The 15,282-nt window shown below is 42.3% G+C and overlaps 1 protein-coding gene across 2 annotated transcripts; it reads left to right on the forward strand.

Annotated features, from left to right (window-relative positions):
* The first annotated feature begins 528 nt into the window (after nucleotides 1–528).
* TICAM1 (toll like receptor adaptor molecule 1) lies at nucleotides 529–13,705 on the forward strand. 2 transcript variants are annotated; one of them, XM_031947809.1, is made up of 2 exons: nucleotides 529–1,913; nucleotides 9,641–13,705. In XM_031947809.1, the coding sequence occupies exon 2, from the start codon at nucleotides 9,770–9,772 to the stop codon at nucleotides 11,864–11,866; it is 2,097 nt and encodes a 698-aa protein (XP_031803669.1). In that variant the 5' UTR covers nucleotides 529–1,913; nucleotides 9,641–9,769; the 3' UTR covers nucleotides 11,867–13,705. The 2 variants fall into 2 exon arrangements, with proteins under 2 accessions (XP_031803669.1, XP_031803670.1); XM_031947810.1 differs by lacking the exon at nucleotides 529–1,913 and adding an exon at nucleotides 5,734–5,863 and having other exon boundaries at nucleotides 9,811–13,705.
* The last annotated feature ends 1,577 nt before the right edge of the window (nucleotides 13,706–15,282 follow it).

Here is a 15,282-nt window from a genome sequence, read left to right on the forward strand (position 1 = left end):
AATGACCTTCCCCTTCACTTATGACTCAGAATCCCCCAAGTCTTAAGGTGGCTTCAAGTTTTTCCAGATCTTTCTCCACAGCCCTACCCCCGTCCCACCCATTTTCAAATTACTTTATAACTGACTAATAACAATTGTTGGCATTTCTATAGCTGAAGTGGGTGTTATTAACCCCATTTTACAGATAAGAAAATTGGGTAAGGCTGAGGTGGAGACTTAATCCAGATCACTTACTCTAATAAGGGCCTGAGGGGAAATTCAAAGGTTGGTCTCCCAGACTCCGAGTCCAAGACTAATAACTTATTTTAGATAATAACGTTAACACATCTACTGGTCATCCTGCCATCTAGGGGAGGGGGTGGGGGGTAAGAGGTGAAAAATTGGAACAAGAGGTTTGGCAATTGTTAACGCTGTAAAGTTACCCATGCATATGACCTGTAAATAAAAGGCTATTAAATTAAAAAAAAAAAAAAAGATAATATCGTTAACAGAATAAAGATCCTAAATACAAGCGCTGGTTTCCCTTTTTCATTTGTTTATGCAACCTGGTACTTAGAACATTTTAAGTGCTTAATCAAATGATTGTGGACACTTTCCGTCAACAGGTCAGTTTACCCATTCGTAAAATAGGATTGCTGGGTAAGGGAGAGAGTGGGGATACATTAAAAAATGAAAATGTAAGAAAAATAATTAGCCAATGAGTAAGCTCTACTTCCATTACCCCTCTCCCATCCCTTCTCCTTCCTCCAGACTGGTAGTTGGTAACAGGAGGCAATGGGAACTAGGGACCGGTTGGCAGCTTTTTCCTAACTGGGAATTGGAAGTAGTTATTTTTTTTCATGTACATCAAATTCCAGGTCTACTAAAGCCGAGCGCGAAGGCGGAAGAACCTCAGTTAACTCCCTCTGGGACTTTGTAGTGGTGCGACCTCCGAATCCCTGGGGCGCGGACCGATCTACCCCAGAGAGCTGAGCAAGGGCCCAAACTGAGGGGACTCGTTTACTCATTCAGTATCTCCCCGGGCTCCGAATAAGTGTAGGTGGCTCCGAGGTTCCAAGCCCCTCCTGCGTTCTACCTCCACTTCCAGCCTGGATTGCTCTGGAGGCCGAGGGAGCCCCTCCAAAGGGCTGCGGGATTAGAAGGCCCGGACACCCCACTTCGGGGGGTTAGGACTGTCAGACAGGTTACGGAATTTTCACTGTTCTCCATCCCGCAGAGTTGGGGGCACCCCCTCTCGCAGCGTTTGGAACTCCTTGCTGAATCCCTTTCCGAACTTTCTCTCAAAAAGTTCGAAATGACTTTGTCATTAAGCCCAGAGTCACACCCCTCTCCCTCCTCTAAATTCTCTTTTCCCCAGTTCATTCCATTGCACCCCCTCCGTCCTCCGAAACCTTTCTATCCAAATCCCAGGGGGAGCTGGATATTCCCATCCCCCAGGGTTTGGCATTTAGGAGTTGTCTCAGTCTAGGGTCTTGGATACCCTTCCGGGCTCAGAGTATGTGTACAGTTTGCTCTAAGTACCCTAGAGTAAGGCTCTGGTGTCCCCGTCTTCCCTTCCCACTTTGCGTCCAGAAACCGATTCGGCGTCCGGGGGAAGTCCCAATTAGTCCCCTCCTCTGGCAAAGAAAAGGGGGAAAATCTTCGTGCCACTCAAACATCTGAGGGAGGGGTCAGGTTAGGCTCTGAACACGTCGCTACCAACCACCATAACTCATCTGGTTGTCCAGCTTCCGCATCCAGCCTCCACCACATAGGCTCTGCTGGGCTCCGCCTTGCCTAGAAGTACCGAGACTGAAACCTTTCTGGGGCAGCTAACGGCCCTCCGGATGCCCACAAATTCTCTGGCTTTTTCCCTCTGTCTTTTCTGTGAGCTCCAGACTGAGCACTCCGGTACTCAGTACTTCGAAAGAAAGGTAAGGGGAAGGTGATGCTGTGGATGCGGTGGGGGCAGGGCAGGTCACCATTTCCTGAATGACGCTCTTGGGGTGCAGCTTCTAGGGGGCATGTAGCAATAACCCTAAGACTACCTGGCCTTGGGAGTGATATAGTTAAAAATGATAATTTTTTTCTTCCCTTAGCTTCTAGGGGAGATGTAACCATAACGTTAAGGTCCCCTGGTCTTGGGAGTGTTACAGTTCTAAAGCCATTGCAGGCTGTCAGGTGGCAATCTGCTGGTCAGTAATAAAGTTTCTAAGACAATAATGAGTTGCACCAGACCACATCTCAAATCTACCTATAAGCCATAAGATTAGCATATCAGTAACTTGATAACTTTTTCCTAGAAATTCATCTTCTTGCTCCTGGTTCCTTTCCAAATTCATTAATTGGTTTTAATTGGCATTGCAATTATAATAAATGCTGCCCCTTCACTTGGAGATGGATCCGAGCCTGCAAATTTTTTTGAGACACCGGTCTGGAGCCCCAACTTTTTGGGGTCTCTTTTGAACTCTTAACAACACTGAACCCAGGACCCCACGTGGATCCACAACCTTTCTCTTGCGGTAGCAGCTTCATTCCTCTCTGCTGCTTGAATTGGGAACAGAATTGGGAGAACGAAGGAAAGGGTAAGAAGATCCCTATTAGGACAGACATTCCTGTCCCCAAATCCTGGTCGCATATCTAAGCTGTCACACTGCTGTTTACTGAGCAAAGGTTAAATTGTTCTTCCTGACATTCCTTTACCTTAGGAGTTTTTGATTTGTTTGGGGAACTGTATTTCAATAAAATTGGTTTCCTTTCGAATCCTCTGTATTTTATTTTCTGCATTTAAAAACATTATTCTGAGAAAATGCCCACAAGTTTTCCACAGATTGTCAAGGGTCCCATGTCCCCAAGTACCAAAAAAAGTTAATAATAATTGTATAATTATATTGTATATATAATAATAATATTAATAAACAGTTTGTTCAGCAATGTCTGACTTTTCATATGATCCTATTTGGAGTGTTCTTGGCAGAGATACTGGAATGATTTGCCATTTTCTTCTCCAACTCATTTTACACATGAGAAACTGAGATAAATAGAGTTATTTAACTCTTGCCCAGGAAAACACAGCTAGTAAATGTCTGAGGCTAGATTTGAACTCAGGAAGATGAATCTGTCAGTTTACATCTTACCTTTTCCAGTATTATTTCCTACTATCATCTCCTGGCCAAATTTAATAGTATTCTGTGCTCCAAACATTTCTTGAGCTTTGCTGCATTGATGTCTTTGCTCTCTGGGTACCTTATACTTGAAAAGTCTTCCCTCTTCTATTTGAATTCCTAGCCAAGCTTTATTATTATTATTATTTTCCTGAAGCAATTGGGGTTAAGTGATTTGCCCAGGGTCACACAGCTAGGAAGTGTCTGAGATCAGATTTGAATTCAGGTTATCCTGACTTCAGGATTGGTGCTCTAGCTACTGTGCCACCTAGCTGCTCCTAGCCAAGCTTTTAAAAGCCCAACCTAAATGCTACCTTTCTCCTTGGTTTGGTTGTGTTTACAAAAGTACTACAGTAATAGGACAATTGCATCTTGACTTCACATTACTAAAATATTTCAGATCAATAGTTTTCAGTTTATTTTATTTTTTTAAAAATCAAACTGGTTTTATTAGAGGATCAAAATACCTAAATCTAAAGGGCTTTTTGCTATGTATATAAGGAGCAGAAATGATAGAAAATTACTGTTTTTCCTTCAGTCTTTACTTGGGGAACAGAGACCAGGGATATTTTGGAGAGATTTTCCATAAACAAAACTGACATCTTATTGGTTAGTAGGAGTGGTATAAGTGAAAGCTGAGGGTCAAATCCAAGATATAAATCTAGGTGACTAGAACTTATATTTTATTTTAAAAACATTAAAAGTCACTGAAAAAGGCTTTTTGAGCAGAGAAGTGACAAGCTCAGATCTGCTCACTATTAAGTACTTGGTGAATCGAACTGGGGACAGGGACCCACCAAGTACTAATGAAACTATCTACCTCTTCTCTTAGTAACTGAAACCCTAAATTCCATCAACAGAAGTAGAAAAGTCTGGTGTAGTGGGTAGAGCATCACCCCTGAAGTCAGGAGAACCTGAGTTCAAATCTGGCCTCAGAACCTTAACACTTCCTAGCTGTGTAACCCTGGCCAAGTCACTTAACCCCAATTGCCTGAGGGGGAAAAAAATATATATATATAAGAAAAGTCAAGAAGAGGAATAAGTTTTGGAGAAGGGTTATTTAGCTCCATTTTAGACATGTTAAATCCAGTTCAAGAAGCATTTACTAATTATCTACTTTGTGCAAGACAAAGAGGGGGAAAAATGCTTGTCTTTAAGGGGCTTAAATTCTATTATGAAATTATAAACAAGTACAAGACATATTTAAAAGTACAAAGAAATTTCTGGGGAAGAGAAGGATAATAAGGGAATTAAGGGAAAGAACCTCTAAGACTTGGATTCTAGGGATAGAGAACAGCCTAATACTAATTGTATACTACTAATGTATAAAAATTGTAGTTGAAATATTATATACAACAACATGAGGAATATGGAAATATGCTTAAAAGAATTACACATATTTAATCTATATCAGATTACTTGCTTTCTTGAGGAGGGGGAGGAAGTAAGGGAGAAAAATTTGAAACAGTCTTAAAAAATGAATGTTGAAAATTAGGTGTATTTGAAAAATAAAATGCAATGTTGGTGTCATTGACAGAATTAGGAAGGGAAACCAGTTTGTTGCAACAGAGAAGCAGAATGCGTTTGTATGTAGGGACAGCAAGTTTGACTCCCAAGTGGGCAGTTGGAGATGTATGACTTAAGAGACACCTTGGTTCATATGCAGAGATGCAAATTTTAGAATTACCCTAAGGGAGGATAGAATCACCTCTATGAAAGTAGAAGAGAGGGAAACATTAGTGAGAAGAGTTGACCGTCTATGACTGAACTTTGGGAACACCCACAATCAAGGATAGGAAGAAGAGCCATAAAGCTGAATGGGAAAGAACTTCTATAGGGATAGAAGGAAAACCAAGACAGTCACCCTTATGGAAACTAAGGGAGAAATTAGTATCCAGAAGGAATGGGGGTGATCAGAAACAGTAAAAGCTGCAGAGGAGCAGGAGGATGAGTATTATAGTATATAATAGCTGTTTGATTTGATAGGATGGCTGGTGACTCGATGACCAAGTGGAGTCCTGGGCCAGGAGGTCAGGAAGCCCTGGGTTCAAAGCTGGCTTCAGACACTTACTGGCTTTGTGATCCTGGGCAAGTCACCTAATCTTGTTTGCCTCAGTTTCCTCATCTGTAAAGTGAACTGGAAAAGGAAAAACACTTCAATAGTTTCTTTGCTAAGAAAATTCCAAATGGAACCATGAAGAAATAGACAAAATGGAAACGACTAAAAAGCAACAAAGTGATTTGATGATTATGAAATCATTGGCCCTCAATGCATATTTTAATCTATAACATCTAGTCCAACCTTTATCTCTTTTATGAATTTCCTCAACAATATTCCCTAAGAAGTTCAACCTAAACACCACCATTGAAGGGTCACAAGTTTCATAGATGGACAGCCCCAACCTATTGTGATATTTCTAATAATAATATAACTGACTTTTATATAATGATTTCATGTTTCTTCTTATATCCATTAGCTCTGTGTAAGAATTTAGTTGAATTCAATTCAATAAACATGTATTAAGTGCCTACTATGTACAAGGTGGCACTGTGCTAAGCCTTGGGGACGCAAATAAGAAAAAGATAATCCCCCACCCTAGGAGTTTATAATTTAATGGGATTTATCTTTAATGACAAAGCAGAACATGCCATGTCTACCCCTTCTCCAGGGGGCCAAAGATGGGGGAGGACATCCCAAGCCTGAAGGGAGCCTTTGACATCTTAAACCGAGCTGGGCAGGATAAGGTTACCTAACCTAAATAACTTAATAGGTGGTTGCCTCAACCAAACCTAGACCTATTGAAAGACCTTAGCTTAAAAGGCCAAAATCTCCCACTGCATCTGAGGCCATCTCCAATAGTCCTGATCTATATCTGGCCACTGGTTTCAGATGGTTCTGGAGGGAAAGTGAGGTTAATGATCTTGTAGTTCCTTCTCTCACTCAAATCCAATTCACTAAGCTAAGAAAGAGAGGTAGAGGGGGACTATCAGGGACAAGGGCATGATGCTTTCCAGTCTAAACCAGTCTATAACTGCTGATAGAAAATGGAATTTTCTGGAAAGTGAGCCCTCTATAAAGGAAGGCTTCAGGAGGAGTTTATTGCTCCCCCTCCAATCAAAGGAAAAGGGGAGCTGAGGAGATGTTGAGTATCAAAAGTTGAGTCATTCTGCATGGTGAGATGAGATTTCAGGTGATCAATTTATCTTGGGGGAAGCACGATCCTCAGGAAATCCAGCCAAGCAGAGCTGATGATGAGACCTGTGGGGGATGTGTTGGCTGGCTTTAAATATTTGCAGAGCTTTTGGTGAAAGATGGATTAGACTCATTTTGCTTGCCTCAGAGGACACAAGTAGGAATGATGGATAGGAGCTATTGGGAGGCAGATTTAGATTGCTGTAAAGTAACATCCTAACACTTAGAGTGGTCCAAAAGAGACACAGACTGCCTCCTGAAGTAATAAGAGCCCTAAAATTGGAGGTCTTCAAGCCTTGGTTGGATGACCCACTTGTCAGATCAGTTGTTGATGGGATTCTTTTGTTTTTTATTATAACTTTTTATTGACAGAACATATGCCTAGGTAATTTTTTACAACATTATCCCCTGCACTCACTTTTGTTCCGACTTTTCCCTTCCCTCCCTTCACCCCCTCCCCTAGATGGCAGGCAGTCTTATACATGTTAAATATGTTATAGTATATCCTAGATACAATATATGTGTGCAGAACCGAACAGTTCTCTTGTTGCACAGGAAGAATTGGATTCAGAAGGCAAAAATAACCTGGGAAGAAAAACAAAAAATGCACACAATTCACACTCATTTCCCAGTGTTCCTTCTCTGGGTGTAGCTGCTTCTGTCCATCATAGATCATTTGGAACTGAATTGGATCTTCTCTTTGTCAAAGATATCCACTTCCATCAGAATACATCCTCATACAGTGTCATTGTTGAAGTGTATAATGATCTTCTGGTTCTGCTCATTTCACTCAGCATCAGTTCATGTAAGTCTCTCCAGGCCTCTCTGTATTCATCCTGCTGGTCATTTCTTCCAGAACATAATATTCCATAACATTCATATACCACAATTTATTCAGCCATTCTCCCATTGATGGGCATCTACTCAGTTTCCAGTTTCTGGCCACTACAAAAAGGGCTGCCACAAACATTCTTGCACATACAGGTCCCTTTCCCTACTTTATTATCTCTTTAGGATATAAGTCCAGTAGAAACACTGCTGGATCAAAGGGTATGCACAGTTTGATAACTTTTGGGGCATAATTCCAGATTGCTCTCCAGAATGTTGATAGGATTCTTGTTCAAATGTGGATTGGATTGGATTGTCCAGAAGTTCCCTTCTCATCCTTCCATTCCACAGCACTCTAATTTGCCCAGTTGGGTCCCTGATGGAGCTGCTACTACTAGTCACAGATTATTTTTCATCCTGAATTCTGGAAGAAAACTAATGACATCAGGAGGGTGATGTCGGCTTGCAAGTGAATTGAATTTAAATTAATTTGCTAATAAGAGGCAGGGCTGGTATGGAAACCATGATCAGAGCAGAGATCAGTCTATGAGATTAGTTTCCCTTGGTAAGAGAAAAGAAAGAGCCAGATTCTGCTTTTTTTCCCATGTTAGCTATTATGTGCCTTCTCCAGGACCTTATAATCACACATTCCTCAGGAGCGTCCTCTACAAATAGCATAGAGGAAAGGAAAAGAAGGAGCAGCTCTAGGACCTGTCTCCAGGGAGCTTTCAGTCTAGTTAGTACAGACTTACACACAGAAAATAATTATGTGCTGAACTATTGTATGGATGCTAAATTCAATGAGAGTTCAGAGACGGGAGGGCAACATCCTATAGGGGAAAAAGCCCTGGGACTTGGAGTAAAGACTGGATCAAATCCTAACTTGACCACTTCTACCATGTCACCCTGGGAATTTTTTTCCTTGAGCCTCAGTTTTTTCACCTGAAAAGAGGGCATTTGACCAAATGATCTATAAAGAATTCTTTCTGGTTTTCATTCCTCTGAATCCCAGCTTTTACTTTCACTAGGATAGGACCTTAAAATGAGTGTCCAAATCTGTAAATTGGGGATAATCCTTCCTCAGAGTTATTGTGAGGAGAGCTTGCTATATAGCTTAAATTCCTTAGAAAGGAAATATTGTTATCAGGAAGAGCTGGGATAAGGCTTCCTACAGGAAGGTGGTTGGGATTTGAAAGAAAAAAAAGTTGTTTATTGATTGCTAAATTCTGGGGATACAAATGGTTAGTCTTTGCTCTCAAAAGTTTTATATATATATATATATATATATATATATATATATATATATATATATTAGCTTTTTATTTTTCCAAATACATTCTAAGATCATTTTTTTTTTTTATTTAATAGCCTTTTATTTACAGGTTATATGTATGGGTAACTTTACAGCATTGACAATTGCCAAACCTCTTGTTCCAATTTTTCCCCTCTTACCCCTCCACCCCCTCCCCCAGATGGCAGGATGACCAGTAGATGTTAAATATATTAAAATATAAATTAGATACACAATAAGTATACATGACCAAACCGTTATTTTGATGTACAAAAAGAATCGGACTCTGAAATATTGTACAATTAGCTTGTGAAGGAAATCAAAAATGCAGGTGGGCATAAATATAGGGATTGGGAATTCAATGTAATGGTTTTTTAGTCATCTCCCAGAGTTCTTTCTCTGGGCGTAGCTGGTTCAGTTCATCACTCCTCCATTGGAAATGATTTGGTTGATCTCATTGCTGAGGATGGCCACGTCCATCAGAACTGGTCATCATATAGTATTGTTGTTGAAGTATATAATGATCTCCTGGCCCTGCTCATTTCACTCAGCATCAGTTCGTGTAAGTCTAAGATCATTTTCAAGATTTGTCTTTGCAAAACCTTGTGTTTCAGATTTTTCTTCCTTCACATCTCCTTCCTCCCCTTGACAATAAATATGTGCAATTTCATGCTACATGTGTCAAGCTTGACACATATAAGAGCTTTACCTTTAAATCACATGGAAAGGTCCCACAGTTTTTGAGATACAGACACAAAGCACACATTAATGTATCATCTTTAATATTTCTATTGTCCCGTCCATTTCTGATGAAGAACTGTGGCGGCAAGAATGTTATTTTCGGAGGCAGGGGGTCTACATCCAAGAAAGCCTCTGCCAGACTGTCTCTCTGTCCCTGAGATGATGGCTGCTGGGGCTAGGCTGCAGCAGAGCCAGGTTATTGGAGACCACAGTTAAGGTTCTCAGGGTCCTGGACTGACTCTTGGGGTGTGTTTGAGGGGAGAAGTGGTGGTTGGGCTGGTGGTAGTAGTATCGCTCTCATGGCACCTGTCTCTCCTGTTGCCCAGGAGCTGGTTGGCTCCTTGGAGAAGTGGAGGAAAGGGAATATTACTGGGTGGTGATGATGGGAATGGGGAGGAGGAACATGAGTAAATTCTAATTCTGTTTCTATTCTGTTTGCTGCAGGTGCCGGTGAAATGGCTGAGGGAAGGATGGGGGATGCCTGAGGTATTGGGGTAAGAGCCAGAGGACCTCCCCATCTCAGGCAGACAAAGCAGAACATGCCATGTCTACCCCTTCTCCAGGGGGCCAAAGATGGGGGAGGACATCCCAAGCCTGAAGGGAGCCTTTGACATCTTAAACCGAGCTGGGCAGGATAAACTCCTCTACCTCAAACACAAGCTGAAGCTCCTTCAGCCTAGCTCCAAGGGCAGCGGCCTCCTCCACGCCATGGTCCTGCTGACTCTAGGACAGAAGACAGAGGCCAGGATCCTCCTGGACTCCCTGAGAGGAGATAAGGCGGCACTCTCCATGGCTAAGACCTGGGAAAGCCGTGAGCCCGACCAGATGGAACTTTTGCCATCCGAGGAGCAGGCGGACATCCAATTGGCTGTTGCCCGCATTTACCAGTTACTTCTTGAAGAGAAACTATGTGACGCTTCGGCCCGGAACCAGGCCTACTATGCTGCTCTCCGGACCCTCCACCAGCATCATGACGCTCGGTTGGACAGTATCTGGGCTGAGGTCCAGTTCCACTGCAGCCGTGATGTCTGTAGAACCAAGAGTTTCCAGACCCTCAGGTCAGATATGGGCTACCTTCCAGTGTCCCCAAAGCCTTCCTCTAGGATCAGTAGTCAACCCTGGCCTATCAGGGAGAGGTCAGATGTCCTGGCACCTGAGTCACTTCCTCTGACCTTACGTTCTACTGGTAGTCCTGCCTCTTTCCCTAGCAAACTGGATATCAGTCAGTCCCCCACTTTGGCCTTCTTCACCTGCCAGCCCCAGAAAGGGGGTCCTAAAGGCCCCAGTAAACTGTGTGGAGACCCTCAGTCAGATTCCACAGAGGCCTCTGGACCAGAGGAGACGAGCCTCTGGGCTTGCTCGGACCCCGCTGCCTCACTCTCTGAACAGCTGGACAGCTCGGTCCCGGGGGTTTCTGGTTCTCAGGCTCCCAGACCCTCTACGTCCCCATCTCCTGCACCCTCAGTGGCCCCGGAGACCAGCAGGCATTCTGTGGAATGTAATGAAACACTTTCCGACCCCACGCCTCCAGAATGCGTCTCAACAAAGCCTGCAGAAATTCTTGAGAGTTTTGGGGTGCTCCCAGAATTGCCTCCCGTGTCAGTCCTTCTTGCTAGGGAAGAGAAGGCTACCCTACTCTCTGTACAAGAGGGTGATTTGCCCAAGAAGACCTCCAGTCCCAGGTCTCCCGTCCCCCCCCAGGATCCTTCTGCATCCCTCTCATCTCCACTGCCTTCAGGACCTGAGCTAGACACGGGACAGCGTTTCTTCAGCTTTGTGATCCTCCACGCCCAGGAGGACGAAGCCATCGCCTTTCGGGTCCGGGACACCCTGGAGAGCCTGGGCGTACCCGACGGAGCCACATTCTGTGAGGAGTTCCAGCTCCCCGGCCGTTTTGAGCTCCGGTGCTTACAAGATGCCATCGACAACTCGGCCTTTACGGTGCTCCTGCTCACCAAGCACTTCGATTGCCACATGAGCCTCCACCAGGTACATATGGCATTAATAAACTCCATCACGAGGAAGGAAAAAGAGAACTCCGTTATTCCCTTCTTTCCTCGGGAGAGCACACTGAAATCTACCCAGGTCTCCCCGCTGTTGAGGGGCCTGGTGAGTCTGGATGAGAAGTCTCCTGTGTTTTCCAAGAAAGTCAAAAGCACCTTCAAATCTCGGAAGCTGCAAGCCCAGAGGGAGGTGTGGAAGAAACAACAGGAAATTCAGGCGATCCAGGAGCAGACCCAGCAGATGGTAGAGGACAGGAAGAGGGTGTCTCAGAAGAAGAACGCCCTCTCTGACTATACACACGAATATAAACGTCTGCAACAGCAGTTACAGAGCATCAACTTTGTGGTCCAGAATCAAGGACCCTTTGCTTATGGCTACAGTACACCGCAGCTACCTCCTTGGCCACATGGTCTCCCCACCTATTTTGCTCCTGCTTCCTCGGCTTTCCCAGCCAATCAGTTATTCCCACCTATGCCCTTCCCCCCTGACCCCAGCTCAGCCCCTCAGCTGGACCCTCAAAGTGCTGGAGCCCAGCCTCTTATCATCCATAATGCTCACATGGTACAACTGGGTCTCAACAACTACATGTGGGGCCAGAAGGAAGGGCAAGGTCCTAGTGAGGAAGAGAGAACTGAGGAAGACGGAGAAGACCCTGGAGCCCTCTAATTATTTCCTAGGTTGTGAGGATGATTCTTTTTGTGTGGCCCACAGAACAGACTTATTCCAAAGTCCAACTGTCCCTTGCTGCCACCATGGGTCTGAGAAGCCAGGAGAGCAAGCATGGGCCAGTGCCAGAAAAATGTCACAGCTAGGATCACAAATTTAGGACTGAAAGGCATCTGGGAGGCCCTTCAGTCCAACACGCTCTAATTTTATAGATTAGATAACAAAGCTCAGAGAAACTAAGTGATTTTCCTGATGTCACACATCTGGTGATGGCTAGAATTGGTATTTCAGCGGAAGAGAGAATAGTTATAATCCTGTTCATTACCATCCTGCCTGGAGTCCCCTGGAGGATTCAGCAGCTGCAGATTTGAAAAGAAGCACAAAATAGTTTGAGTAGGGAGATATAGCATTTTCCTCTTCTGGTATTGTTGATCCTTTTTTTCCCGGGGTATGGAGAGGAGGCTTCCAGCTAAATATCCCCCAGCTTCTCAGAACATCATCAGGGAACCAAAATCTAATATTGACTTTTTGTTTGGTAGCCTCTTCTCCTTTCCATGATTCTCCATGTAGGCTCCATCATTTGTGAAATGGGTGCTATGCAAATTAATCTCCCTCTGGGTTTGAGATTTAATGTTTTTAAATGTATGGGAGGGAAGGGAAGTGGACAATTGTGGGAGAGGTCATCATGAAAAGACTCAAGTTGGAAAATCTACTTTATGCCTAGAATTAGTTTTTTTTTTGGGGGGGGGGGGATTTTTGGATATAAATTTCAAGGGTCCATGAACTTGGATGCTGAAAAAAAATGACATCTTTTATTTTCATAACTTTCTAACTTAAATGTAGCATTACTGCCACTCTGAATGCAAACATCAAATGCTTTCTGAAGAAGAATCCATAGGCTTTACCTGACAGCTAAAGGGGTCTATGACATACAAAAAAGAGTTATGAACCCTTGGACTAGATGGAGGGGAGACAAGGGGAATGGACAAAATGATATATATGTATGTATGTGTGTGTGTATATATATGTGTGTGTGTGTGTGTGTGTGTGCGTGCATGTCTTTACCTATATTAATTTCATTTTCTCAGTGTCATCTATATGTCCATCCATTTATCTATTTATATACGATGAAAATAATTTAGATTAGTATAGTTGAAGACACAATATATCTTCTCTTGAGAAATTCACCTCCGACCATCCAAGCAAAATTGAGTCTACCCAATGTATGATTGTGGAATCTTCATTGCTTTATCAGGCAAGAAAATTATTATTTTTTTAATATGTAAGTTGGACTTAAAGTCCCTTCCAACTTTGAAAGTTCAAGATTCAATGAAAAATGTGTGACATCTTTCTGCCCTTGGGTTCATCATGATCTAGGAAGCTACAACTTAACGTTAGGACTAAAAGGACCAATATTTTGCCAGGAGAGGCGTTCCCCATGGATAGATACAAATACCAGCTGTACTTCACTGAGCCTTAATAAATAGTTTCATTAGTTGCTATAGTTGAAAAAAAAAATGGATGTTCAACCCTGTGATGAAGGACATCTCCAAACCCAGCCAGGCTGGTCTTTTGGTGACAGTTATCCTCCAACCAATTCTTAAAAGTCCTTATAGGAAGGCCTCTGGACTAATGAGGGCTGCTCAGCTCTCTGGGTGGAACTTTTGTGATACTAAGAATATCATGATGTACCTATGAAGAAATGGAAGAAGGCTTCAGTAGAACTTGGTGTAATGCTGACAAATGCCATTTTCCTTCCATGTTGGTGTTTTGGTGACAATGGGCAGTTGAATTGAAGGTTAATTCAGTTCTTCTGTAATAAATATTTATTGAATAGTTTCCTTGTGTCTTTCAGTGTCCCTGTGTTCTAAATCTGAACTAAAAAAAAGGGAAACACAACTTCTCAGGAAAAGGTGGCTAAGGAGCAAGCCCAAGCTCAGGCATAAGCTAGGTAAACTGCTTATGGCAAATTAGTAAGGAAGGGCTCAATTTTGGCTGAAGAGTGTGTATGTGTTTTAAATATTGGAGATGGGAGGGACGAAGAAAGGAGGAGGTACATTTTTAAGCTTTTTTAAATATAGGACATAGAATCGTGATATTTGACTTTAAATCCCAATACTTACAAGCTGAATGACGCCAGTGGGCCAATCATCTAATTTCTCTCTCATCTCACAATATAAAATAGGGTTGGAGGAGGCACACAATGATTCCTGTAACTACCCACATCAAAGACATGTTTTTGGGGAAGTCACTTATAAACCTTAAAGTACTATGTAAATATGAATTGTTAGTATTAAGTAATATCAAGTTACATAAAATGGTCTCTGTAGGTTAATTATTATGTCAAATTATTAGTTATTAACCAGACATTTGTTAAACACTTATAGTATCAAGCACTGTTAGGTGCTAGAAATACAAATACAAAAACTGAATCAACTTTTAGCGGGGCTAAAATTCTCTTAGAGGAGGCAACAAAAATAATTGTATGTAAATGTAGGTATATGTGTGCATATGTATATATATACACAAATAAACACATAGAATTAAGGATGAAATAAATACAAACTTGACAAGAGAGAAGACAAAAGCAATTGGGATCAGGAAAGGTTTCATGTACAGTGAAAAGTTATAGAATGTGGGATGGGCTCAGATATGCTGGAGCTTCTGCCAATGGGAAAAGAGGTTCCACCTACTCAAAAATCCTTATTTTCCAGCCAGAATATGGTAATCCTCACCTCAGAGAGTGGAGGAAATTTGGAATGGGGAATTCAGCCTCAATATAATGGAGAATTTCCTAAAAATCAGAATTCTCCCTTAGTGAATGCATAGCCTTAGGGAGTTTCTTTAAGCAAAGCATAGGTAGGTGTTTTTCTGGGATGTGTGTGTGGGAGGGAGAGGAAGGTCCCTTTCTCCATAATCTTTCCCCCTACCCTGGCTTTGAAATTCCATCTCCAAGGCATCATTCCTTTGCAATTAAACATTGCATTTTTCCTATGACTCTTTAAAAACATACCCTAGCTCTTAGTAAATTAAAAAAAAAAATCTGACTCAATAATTAGAAGATTATGTTCAAAAAAAGACTCTGGTATTTAATAAACCCAGGTAATTTTGAACAAGTTTAGCTTTAATTTTCTGCTAAGTAGAATAGTGGATAGAGTGCCAAGATTGTAATCAGGAAGACCTGAGTTCAAATATAGCCTCAAACATTAGCTGTGTGACCCCGGTCAAGTCATTTAACCTTAATTGCCTCAGTTTCCTTACCTGAAAATGAGGAGAATGGCAAATCATTCCAGTATGAATGCCAAGAAAACATCACACTGGGTCACACAGTATTGGACCCAAACAACTGAAAAATAAGCCTATTTAGTTCAGAAAAGTGGTGCTGAGGTGATCTTGGAGTCAGGAAGCCTAAGTGT

Source organism: Sarcophilus harrisii, chromosome 1, assembly GCF_902635505.1.
Source record: "Sarcophilus harrisii chromosome 1, mSarHar1.11, whole genome shotgun sequence".
In the NCBI taxonomy this organism is placed as follows: domain Eukaryota; kingdom Metazoa; phylum Chordata; class Mammalia; order Dasyuromorphia; family Dasyuridae; genus Sarcophilus; species Sarcophilus harrisii.

What these genes read in the sequence shown, in the direction of transcription:
- TICAM1 (XM_031947809.1), top strand. Translation starts at nt 9,770, where the DNA reads ATGGGGGAGGACATCCCAAGCCTGAAGGGAGCCTTTGACATCTTAAAC.